Source organism: Sander vitreus, chromosome 5, assembly GCF_031162955.1.
Source record: "Sander vitreus isolate 19-12246 chromosome 5, sanVit1, whole genome shotgun sequence".
Lineage (NCBI taxonomy): Eukaryota > Metazoa > Chordata > Actinopteri > Perciformes > Percidae > Sander > Sander vitreus.
Genome location: NC_135859.1, coordinates 33058058 through 33070563, shown reverse-complemented (window position 1 = coordinate 33070563; position 12506 = coordinate 33058058). Strand labels below are relative to the sequence as shown.

The following is a 12506-nucleotide window of genomic DNA, read 5'->3' as shown; positions in this document are numbered from 1 at the left end:
AGCTGATTCCCTCTTTTGATTGGATTTCCAAATAGCGCGCTCTAATTAAACTAATTAGAGCTGATCTAATTAAAGGGAGGTGTGCTCTCCCTGCCTCATGCTTTCCACGTATACACGTGGAAGTGCGGGGAGGCCCCAGAACAGAGGCATACCGGTAAATACAAATTGCAGATGAATGAATCTATTTTGACAGCAATCATTTTTTAAGGGTGCCGGGATCAAGTTTTGGGGTGCTTCAGGCTGTACTGACCGATGAGTCTTGCGTAGGAGGCCAAGCAGGCTTGATGATTGTCTTGGTTGGGACAGGTGCTCACTGTCTGCGGAGTTACCCAGCAGTTCACCATGTAATCAGCCAGCCTCGACCTGCACAACAAACATGAAGCACAGCACAGACAGACAAAAATGGAGATGCAGAGGCTTAGTCACAAGCAAACGACACATGAACACAAATACACAAATTCAAAGCACAGGGGCCTAATTCCTTGGCACTGTTTTTTACTCTGAAGCATCTGCCAATTGGGACCAACAATCAACTGGGAAAGTATATGCAGCATCTGTTTCTGGGCTGCTACAACAGGCGTCCTGAATGGCAAACCAGGTCTCACTCACACCTCAGTACCAACAATCCAACACGTCCTCCAAACCATATGACAATATGGGTTGTTTATTGGTCTTTTGTGTGTTTTACCCCCAACGTCTCCTCCCAGGCAGCGTGGCAATGGTTATGTTTAGGGTTAAGGTTAGGGTTAGCTGCCTGGAAGGCGCCCTTGGAGGTAAAAAACACCATCGAGCTTGTTTATTCCTATCCTCTAATATGACCCAAAGGAGCGTTTTTCGTCCATATGTCTAAACCAGAGAAAGTCTGTTGCGGTTTTGAACATAACAGTTGTGGTTTCAAACACGTCCTTAACATTGTGAAACGGTCGGTTAGGTTTAGGCGCAAAAACTACTTGGCTATTTAGAAAAATATCATGGTTTGGGTTAAAAATCAGATGTTAAGCATGTGGCCCTAAATCAGGGAGAAAATTCTGTGTGCCGAGAACAGACATGTTATCGTTTATCCCAACGTCTATCAAGCTGCTGATCTCCAATAGTAAATATTAGCAACTGTTTGTTCCTTAAAGTTACTTTTAGTTTTAAACAAGACACAAACCCTTGTTTTTTTGATTCCGTCATAATTACTACGGCCACTATAAACGTAAAGATCAGTCGTAATTGTTGCTTTAACAAATTACCTATGGGTGCCTTTTTCAGGGGGAGGACAGTTTTCAACAAGCTATCTACTATCTTCACGCTTGCAACATAAACCCAGCGGTAGAGCATTTGTGTAAGGATGAAAACCAACAACCATTTGGCCGTGGCTTCCAAAGTTTTATCCTGGTCATCTCGACCGTCTCCCAAACTCACTTTCCCCACAAACAAAATGGAAATAGTATGTTTGGTTTCAGTGTGTGTTTGTGATCACAGCTTTAAGTCTGTGGAGAGCCCCAGAGTGGCATTGCTAATCCACTTAAGTAGCTTTATTGGGAGTAGCGTGTGCAAAGTTGCTTTGTCTGTACTGTTCACATCACAGCTGCCCACTAAGTGAATCACAATCCATTGCACATTTCTCTCTCTCTCTCTTCCTCTCTGCCATGACTAATGGTTTCTGACCTGGTCTGACCACTTTTTGCAGCCATAAGTTCAAAGGTACTGTAACATTCCCCAGGCTGTCTTGTCCTCAGTGAACACTAACACGCATGAACGCACGCACGCACGCACGCACAAACACACACACACACACACACACACACACACACACACACACACACACACACACACACACACACACACACACACACACACACACACACACACACAGTAAGTGCAGTTGACTGAATGTGTTCTCTGGTTTCCAGTTGGTTGCCAATTTTCGGTCAACTTCATGCCTGTTAAACAACAGTTGGCTTGGCTCATTTGTGATATCCACCCTGATAGCTTCATTTTCTTCTCTAAAGGACGCCATGGGGGAAATTTTCAACACAACATCATTGTCCGATTATTGTGAGACATTTTAATGTAATTACCATAAAGACATAAATTGCCAGTTTTTATCTGGAGCCAGTGGTGTTGTCACTGCTTGTTTCCAGAGGTGGAAAGTAACGAAATACATTTACTCACGTTGCTGTATTGAGTAGTTTTGTTGTGTATTTTAGTAGTTTTTAAAATGGGTATTTTAAAATGTACTTGATTACGTTTTGAGTGAAGTATTGTATTTTGCTACATTACAAATCCCATCCGTTACGGAGTAAAAAAAAAACTTTGACTAACGGAACAACTACACCAGAACTGGGCATTCTTTTTTTGTGCGAACGTATGCAGCATCTTCTTCTCTGGTTGCAAGTCACACATAAAAAAAGAAGTAGAAGAAGAACTGCAGGGTCGGATGGTCGGACCTTCTTTTACTGACTATGGGACTCTGACCTATGGCTCTGGTCAGCAAGCCGCGAACTGAGCAGGAGACGTTAGCATGGAGCCGTTATCCCTAAAAAATGTCAGCACATTGGAAAGAAAGAAAGGTTGATACAGAGTGCCGAGTTTTTAACCAAACATGGACTTCTAAGTATGTATTTACTGAAGTCAAAGGTAAAGCCGTGTGCTTCGTTTGCGGAGAGCAGATCGCTGTGTTAAAGGATTATAATTTGAATCGCCACTACAATACTAAACACACAGAGAAATACAACAACTTGACTGATGCAGAGCGGCCACAGACATCTGAAGCTTTGCAAAAGCAACAATGCATCCAGGGATGCAGCAGTCAAGACCAGCTTTGTGATATCCCACAAAATCACCAAAAACAGTAAGCCATTTTCTGAAGGGGGGTTTATTAAAAGAGTTAGGGTTAGGGTTAATATGCCCAGAGAAAAAAGAGACGTTTGAGAACGTGCCGCCTGACATCAAATTAATATTGAGCAGAATTGAGTTGAGCCTATTGGTCTGGCCCTCCACAACAGTCCCTGTTTCTGTGTGGCCCCTTGGGAAAATTAATTGCCCACCCCTGCTGTAGGACAACGTATGTAGGAGACTGGCTAAATTAATTCACATAATCTAATTAGCTCATATGGGCTACTTAGGTGTGTAGAAGCTAGCTGCTAGTCTGGGCTGTGAACATTAGGGTCTAACCCATTTATAGAGTCAAAACACATGATTTGGCCTTGATTTGCATTTTAACTGTTGTTTATGTTTGTGAAGAAAAGAAGGATGACCCTCAGAACTAACAATGTATGGTACTTTCACTTTCAATTGATTGTTTGAAAACGTTTTATGGGATGGTCTGAACTAAAATTGCACATTATACCTTTCTAAGGGTCTTAAATATCATGTGTGACATGTTGTTATTACATGTGTATACATTTGTATATATGTTTATACATTTGTATACATTTTTCTTTAATTAAAAACAAAATAGTTTTGGATTTTATTTTTAATGAATGTACTTTTACTTACATGTTAAATGAACTACTTATTACTTTTACTTGAGTAATTTGTCAGATAGGTAATTGTACTTGTACTTGAGTAATATTTCATCAAAGTATTAGTACTTTTACTTGAGTACAATATTTTAGTACTTTTTCCAACTCTGCTTGTTTCTTGCAATTAAATGAATGGTTTGACATTTTGGGTAATGTCCTTATTCGCTTTCCTGAAGAAGGTAATGAAAAGCTTGATACCACTTTCACGTCTGTATGGCATGTAGCTGGATCCAGGAGATGATTAGCTTAGCTTAGCATAACGACAAGAAACATTAGAAAACTGCTAACTTTGTTCTGACTAACTGTAATGTGTTAGGTGGTGAGTTTTTTCTTCCTTTTGCACATAGTCAAGGTAGCTGTTTACCCTTGTTTCTTCTTGTCTTTATGCTAAGCTAAACTACTGTAACTATCTCCTAGGAGTATTTTCATATTTAACGGACAGTCTAGACATTCGTTGTACCTTTAGGCAACAAAGCCAATAAATGCATTTCCTTTGAGACAACATTTTTGTTAGCAACATTTTTTTCTCCTGGTGGCAAAGTTTCAGTCAGTTTTTCTGTGTTATTCAGTCAGACATTTTCTAACCTGGTTTTGCCATTCGTCTGACAAAGCAGCTACACTGTTATGCTTTACAGCAATCGGCTGTCCATACCAGACATATAACAGCTTGTATCTCTTTCCCTCACCTTTTTTCTCATTCCTTTGCTATGCAAGGTGTAGACAAGGTGTAAAATAAAATGCACATGCATTGGTGTCGCATAAACAGTATCCTCTTTGCAAATTTTGTTCCATTAAGCAATCTAGGAGACTTCTGACAAAATGCAAATTCCCATAATGTCTCAAGCCTTTTCCAGGTGATGTTCTCTATTAGGTACAGTAAGTAATTAACACAATGATTAAAAATAGATGTGATAATAATCACTTCATGGGATATAGCATTTATATATAGATACATATTTTCACACAGAATAATTCACATATTCACATATATTAGCAAAACTGTCAAGCATACGGCTTTTTGACCTATTATCTAGTAATTTAATTGAACCATACTTAGGGAGACATTTTGACAGATGCATCTACAGCATTGTATGCACTGAGCAAGAGATTCACATTCAAAAACAAACAGTGCTGATGCTGCAGAACACTGCATGCCACAGGAGCCTAAACAGGTGGAATGTTAATGTCACAGACATATACATACTGCCTTGTTTTTTAAATATGCATTGCGGCTGTATCACTTATTATACCTTCTACGGTGGCGCTACTTGATCACTTAGTCATCATTTTGTGACTTTTTCTTAAGGTTCCAAAGTAATTGGATTGGATGAGATGCATTGTAATAAGAGACACAGGAAACTCAGAGAGGAAGGTACATGTGGCTGTAATACTGTCTATCAGAGAGAGAGAGAGAGAGAGAGAGAGAGAGAGAGAGAGAGAGAGAGAGAGAGAGAGAGTTCTTCTGTTGTTGCAGAAAGTTAAAGAACTATGTGCTTACAGTTATGCTGCATCTCAACTCTGCGAATAAAGAGAGCAGAGACAAGCCGATTCGGCTGAGGGGGAATATGGGGTGAAGAGGTTACAATCTTTCTGTCTCTCTGTCTGTGTGTGTGTGTCTCTCTCTCTCTCTCTCTCTCTCTCTCTCTGTCTTTCACTACAGCAGAGATGCAGCCAGTGTGGTGTGATGGGCTTGGGCCTCCAGCAGCAAACCCCACTCAGACTCACTTCATTACTCCAACTCCATCTCCATCCGCCCTCCTCTCAAATCACCCGGAGAGCCTCTCGATGTGACATGCTGCTAACATCACATCTAAAGCCACGCTTGAGAAAATGGGATGTACAATATGTTTGCCCTACCGTGGCTGCAAATACTGATGAAGATGCACACGCACGCAAATACACACACTCAAACAGTGATACGACGTACCGGAGATGGACGAAATCCAAGTAACGAATTACAATTACTCACGTTACTGTCACTGAGAAGTTTTTTTTCTGTACTTTTACTTTTTAAAGTACTTTTTTTAAAAATCAGTACCTTTACTGTTACTTTACTGTTCTTATACGTATAATTTGTTTGAAGTATGGTACTTTGCTAAATCTTAAATCACATTCGTTATTGAGTAAAAAAAAAAATATATATCAAAAAGGTTGTTGCTTTGGCAAGGTATCTGTAAACAAACTGGCCAAACCTTTTTCAAATTACAGTACAATAGACTGTGATTTAATTAAATAAGCACAAGTATAAATAAGATATGAAATAAATATAAATAAAACAAAGTATATCTCTCCCCCATCGCATCTCTCTTTTAGATCCAAACTCAAAACGTATTCATTTAGAATGGCTTTTAAAGGGGAACTATGCAGTTTTTTTTTAGCTTAATGTACCTTAACTGAACATCTTCGGAGTCATTGGAATGGTTATATGACTTATTCGGGTTGAATGGTGGTCGTCTCGTTCCCACCTAGTGCCTGTGAGCTGAAAAATCCCCCTTGCAACTTTGGGCCGGCGGCCTCAGCGTCAGGAAGTATCGCGTGATATCAGGTCTCACGATGTAACGAATTGCTTCACGGCGCTGCACACATACACGCCGCTACACGCCCCCATCTAGGAACTGGCTATCTATGAGAACAAGTTAGCGATGGAGTTTTTCTTTTTCACACTATCGTCATGGGTCAAGGGGAGAGTCGCCAACGAGTTTTTACGACACTGTTGCCAAATATCTATTCCGAAGCTGTAGGGGGAGCTCTATAGAGAAACCTGCGAGCAAAAAGCGAAGAAAACAGCGAAGAAATGGCCAAAACTGCATAGCGCCCCTTTAATACATAGTATCAGTGTCACATTTTCCCTGTCCTCCTCCTGTTTTCTATGTAACCTTTTCTGATTTTACTGTTTTCTATGTTTTATTCTTTTTATTGGATGTTATGCTGTTGTATTCATGGTTCTTGATGTAAAGCACTTTGGATACCTGCTGGTTGCTACAAAGTGCTATATAAATGAATGTTGATTGACTGATTGATAAGTAACGTTTACTCTAAGTACATTTTAAATGAGCTACTTTTTACTTTTACTTGAGTAGATCTTTATACCAGTAATTCAACTAATTAAAATGTCATCAAAGTAATAGCACTTTTACTTAAGCAGAATATTTTTGTACTCTTTCCACCTTTGCACAGTACATCATTATAATTCACAAAAAAAAATGACACACACACACACAAAACATAAACCTATCCCTCTCCACACCTGTCCTCTCTCATCCGTTGCTGCTGAAGTGAAAGAAGGCACTTGTACCCACAATCATGCCACAGATGATAAAAAAGATACAACAGACAGAGGGAGCGAGAACAACTCTTTTTCCGATACAAAGCAACCTGTGGAACCACATTTTCCATTTTTCTATTTCTTATGGACAAAGAGTCTTTCGCGCTAACAAAGAATGTGAACGTCAGATTTTTTCGCAGGAAAGGCAAAGACCACAATAGATTAAAGAAACCGAACAAGCACTGTGTTTCTTTTTAGAAGCAGAGCTCTTTCAGACAATGATGGCTTAAAAACAGTAATTTAAAGTTTAGAGAGGTGTCCTGAGTGTTCAGACAATGGTGTTCCAACACCGGGATTCAGCAAATTTCATGGCTTCCACGGGCTTTCCATTATACCTCGGCAAAGCGCCACTCGCTGCTGAAATTACAGGCTGTCTAGCTCAACAGAGTTTTATGGTCATTTCAGCCACTCAGCCCCCAGGGAAGTGGCAGGGGAGCCCCCACAGAGGTAGACTTCTTTCAACCAAACTGACACTTTAAACACAGTGATTCGGCTGAGCCCTGAGTGCCTGTTCATCCAGCTTGGCAGTAATAGAAAACTAATGGCTTTTTACATGGATTCTTATTCCAATCACTTGATGCCAGTGACAAACAATGTGACTCAGATGAATCAGATGAGTGTCTGTCTTGGAAACCATTTCCCCATGATGGAGGAGGGGCACGAAGGAAAAACAGTTATCAGGATCCAAAGTCTTATAATAGCTTCCTTTTTTCATTTTTTTTCATTAGAAACAACAATTCTAGTCTATTGAGAGTCCTATCTGGTTTAGAGACTTCCCCTCTGTGCTCCGTCTACAAATATGAAATCTTCTATGCGTGATAATTTTTGTTAAATATTACGGCTTTTCATTCTTATCACTTCCCTCCGTCTTCAGCCTCGAGAGGCTTTAGAAACCCTATCTCTCACTCGTCTTAAGAAAGCATAACAATAACCATGACACAATAGCTGCCGACATAATGGCAGTTACAGAAAAACAAAAGATCTTTCTCTATGCAATGCTTTTCCCCTCCCAACTGCTCCTCTGTTCCTCTGTGTTCCTCCGACCTTATCTCTCCTCCTCTCCTCTCCTCTCCTCTCCTCTCCTTGTCACTCCTCATGCTTTGACCGTAGCCAGAAAATATGATCATGTAACACCCGTTCTAGCCTCTCTTCACTGGCTCCCAGAGCAAGCTAGCGCTGACTTTAAGGTTCTTCTTTTAACATATAAGGCCTTGCATGAACTCGCACCACCTCATTTATCTGAGCTTTTACACCATATACACTGGCACGCTCTCTCCGCTCCCTGGTCTCCTGCAAAAACAATCTGTTGGTTATAGCGTAGGGGTTGTATAACTTCAGATTTTAGGAGCATTCTCCTACCGTGCCCCTCATCTATGGAATGGCTTCCCACTATACTCACTCAATTTACATTTTTAAATCTAGATTGAAAACCGGTCTGTGTAAAGCTTATCAGTTCAATTTTCTAAGCACAAACGGACATTTGGAAAAACAGAAAAATTGGTTAAAATATCCAATTGTTCATTTTTTTACCGCCTTGACAAATTAAAAAATTGGATCTTTAACCTGTTTTTCCAATTTTCTGTTTTTATTCAGAGGATCAGAAATTTAGAAAATTACAAAATTGCGTCTGGGCTGCAATTATTCAATACTGCAATGATATTCTCTCCCTCGTTCCGCCTAGCTATGCCCCGCCCCCCACTCGAGCACAGCAGCCAGACCTAAAGACAGAATGAGAATGGACGACGTGTTGGAAGTCGAATATCCAAAAACATTCAGCGTTTACCAAGAGGTGAAACGCTTGTCAATATCCAGCACAGACTTGAATCAAGATCGCCTAGTGTCTATATCTATATTTAGTACATTGATCATCCATGTCAATCAGGTCTTCATTTGCCATCTCTGATAAGAGTGATTTTATGGGATAATTAACTCTAGAATTAACTTCTACCCACTTGTGCTCTGCTGTATGATTTTGCTTTGACTGGCTCTGTATATATGGTGGTCTGGTAGTGTTTCTTCTGTATGTCTGCAGATTGTCCTGCTGATACAAACAGAGGTACAGTTATCTGCTGTAGTCCACTCTAAGTTGGTCAAACAACCCATGCCTGAGACATAGGTCACGGTATACCTCATCATATATTACACATGAGGGTTAATCTGCCTCGCTGTGCCTTCGCTCCTCATTTCAGTGTACACTGCGGTCATCTGTGCAAGTGCATGTCTGACACTTTTCTCACCTAACCGGAACCCTGCCGCTCTCAGTCAACCGGTCGCCATCCTCCGCCCATACACAGGACCACTTGAGGCTGCCGCAGACACGACAAGTTGATGTGTCCCTTCCCTTCCTAGTCTTGCATAATTAAGCCTGTGTATATTGCGCTCTGTGCAAAACTTGAATAATGACGAGATGCTTGCCCCCCTGTTCAGTCCAAAGTTCGTCTGTAAGAAGTTTTGCACTTGCCCACAAGTATAACCTACATTCTCAACAAGATTCCAAATTATATTCTCGTAATTATCCAGCATCGCCATGACTGTCCCGAGTCTTCTTGAATGCCCGCCTAAACACATACCACAGGACTTAACGACTTCAGACCCCTCGCCTTGACCTCTGTGGTTATGAAGTCCTTTGAGCGCCTTGTGCTTTCTCACCTCAAAGCCATCACTGACCCCCTCCTGGACCCCCTGCAGTTTGCCTACAGAGCCAAAAGGTCTTTAGACAATGCAGTCAATTTGGCCCTCCACTACATCCTGACTCCACAGGAACCTATGCCAGGATCCTGTTTGTGGACTTCAGCTCTGCCTTCAATACCATCATCCCGGCTCTGCTTCAGGGAAATCTCTCCCAGCTTGATGTGCCTGACTCCACCTGCAGGTGGATCACTGACTTCCTGTCTGACAGGAAGCAGCATGTGAAGCTGGGGGAACACGTCTCCGACTCACAGACCATCAGCACCAGAACCCCTCAGGGCTGTGTTCTTTCTCCTCTGCTCTTCTCCCCGTACACCAACAGTTGCACCTCCAGTCACCAGTCTGTCAAACTTCTGAAGTTTGTGGACAACACCTCCCTCATCAGACTCATCTCTGATGGTGACGAGTCTGCCTACAGGTGGGAGGCTGACCACCTGGTGAAGTGGTGCAAGCAAAACAACCTAGAGCTCAATGCTCTAAAGACAGTGGAGATGGTTGTGGACTTCAGGAAGAATGCAGCTTGTCATTCAGTGCATGCAGAGAAGGTGATTGGCTGCAATCTGCCGCCACTCCAGGACCTTTACGCCACCAGGACTCTGAAGCATGCTGGAAAGATTGTGGCTGACCCCTCCCACCCCGGCCACAAACTCTTTCAGTCACTCCCCTCTGGCAGGAGGCTGAGGTCCATCAGGACCAAAACCTCACGCCAACCCCTCCGCCACTAGCCTTATTAACAAGGCCCGTAACCCACCCTGACTCTCTCCACACTCCACCTCTGGCTCCTCATGCCACTATACCTACTCTGCTGTACCGTTCCTTTTTACTACTATTTAACTTATTGCATTATTTTATTTTTATCTTTATTAATACATCCTGTGTGTATATGTTTATGCTTAGAAAATTGAACTGATAAGCTTTACACTGACCAAAACCCACCTCTACCCTACCCTGGAAATCCAGAGTTCTCCCGAGAGCACAATTTGAATTTGCTCAGCGAGTCACTTTCTGGCATTCAGTAATGATGCTCATTAACTATGCCCTTGTAGCCGAGCTGCACCAATCACATCGGTGTATCTGATATAGGTGGGCCGGAGGCGAGCTAAACAGATGACGACAGCGCTGCGACATCAAAGTCATTAGCAAACATTGCAAGATGGCTACGGATGAACACCAGTTGTTTGAAACAGCTTTGGCCGCTACAATGAACGAGTTAGACTTGGCTTTTTATCTAAAAGAGGAACAGAAGACGGCGCTCGAATCGCTCCTTTGCAAGAAGGCTGGATACGGCAAGAGTTTAATCTACCAGTTAGCGCCGATGGTAGCTAAGCGCATGGGTATGCTCTGGATACGTATATTGTTGTGATTGGTCGTAGTGTCATCCAATTATGTGAAGTGATATTTTAAAATGCATGCTTGGTGCCGCCCCTCGAGTTGGGCCATTTTCATTACTTATTGCCAGACCCTTAATCTTTCGGATTTGGGTCTGGATTTCCAGGCTAACCTCTACCCACTATACTACAGCCAACCATAACACACCATCCTTTCTGCTTCCTTCACAAACCAACCCTTTTCACTTTTGTTTCACAATTGTCTGTTATTTCTGTGTTCCTTCAATTGTAAAGTGCACTGAGACCATGTCTTATGGACACTTTAAATACATTTGATGAATTGATTGACAGAAACTCTCACTGAAACGGAAATCTCTCTCTTTATCTCTCCTCTCCCCTCTCCTTGTTTCCTCGCTTCTCTCTCATCTCTCCTTGTTTCCTCTCATTGTCTCTCCTCTCTTCTTTCCTTGTTTTCTCTTCTCTGCTTGTCTCCTCTCTCTCCTTGTCCCCATCTCTTTTCTTGTTTCCTCTCCTGTCCTTAATAAAAATAAAATAAAACACAACACAACCTGTCAAACAAATCAAAATGTGCTTTCTTAATAAAAAATGAACCACCAACTCTCCATCCTCCTCCACAGAGCATTTAGGATTTTCTTTTCTTGACTTTGTTTTGGATTTTTGTGATTGTGATTCTTCTCTGAAAATAGTCCAATACAGGGACTTTGAAAACCACAATCTCTCCTGTCCTTGTTTCCTCTCCTCTCCTCTCCTCTCCTCTCCTCTCCCTCTGTCCTTTTGTCACTGTCATATAAACTGATCGTCATCGCAGTGCACATGTGCAAACTCACGGCAAGGGATATCTGACCCTTGTTCAATCAATAGTACTGAACAGCCTTGTGTGTGTCACTTGATGTTAAATGCCAAAGCAATCACAGAGTCCTGGCAGAGCTGAGATTTCACTATTACTCTCTTTTGACAGAATTTTCAGCATTGTCCAGCACGGTTCATTACATCATAACAAGTATTATGAAAAGCCTAACAATACAGCACTGACCTTGTGAGCCGTGTGCTATGAATTTATTTTGATTAAAAGGGAAAATGTCAGTTTTTTTTCTTTCCTTCCACTAAAAGACGCTCTTATGATTGGCTACAGCGGCATTCTACTTCTGCTTTCCCACTTAAAATTTCCGCTGGTGACCCAGAGACTCTTTGTTGCGCTGGTCGGAGTCTCTTGAATGTGCCTGGACGGAGCCCTGCCTTTTTTGTTAGCACTGTACTCATTGGGATTCCCAGTCAATACTCTAAAAGGGCAATGTGGACAGATGGCATTCAGTCAAAACACAAGGCAGTTTAGTATAGCTGTCACATGACACAACCTTTCGCCCCCTTGCTCAGCAGAGACTTGAAACCAACAAAAACTGTCTGGTGACACAACCTCCCATGCATTCTTAAGCAGCAAATCCAAAGTAGAAAAAAACAAGCAACAATCTGAACTTGCATTTTCATTGAATTAACCCACTTTTTGTTTTATTTTGAAACACTTACTTATGCATGATTGCAATGTTCCTTGTTTGGTGACCAGAAAATTGGCTGGCAAGCCGGTGTTTCTTTGTCTTTCTCACTTTCTCCCTCGCTTTCTGTCTACACCACCCG

At 41.8% G+C, this 12506-nt stretch overlaps 1 protein-coding gene across 2 annotated transcripts in view; it reads right to left on the bottom strand.

The window, feature by feature from the left end:
* LOC144518690 (GDNF family receptor alpha-2-like) overlaps positions 1-12506 on the bottom strand; it is a 68931-nt gene that overhangs the window by 14356 nt on the left and 42069 nt on the right. For both annotated transcript variants that reach the window (XM_078251531.1, XM_078251532.1), the window contains one exon: positions 251-363. In XM_078251531.1, the coding sequence (XP_078107657.1) occupies positions 251-363 (113 nt within the window). The remainder of the gene's footprint in view (positions 1-250; positions 364-12506) is intronic.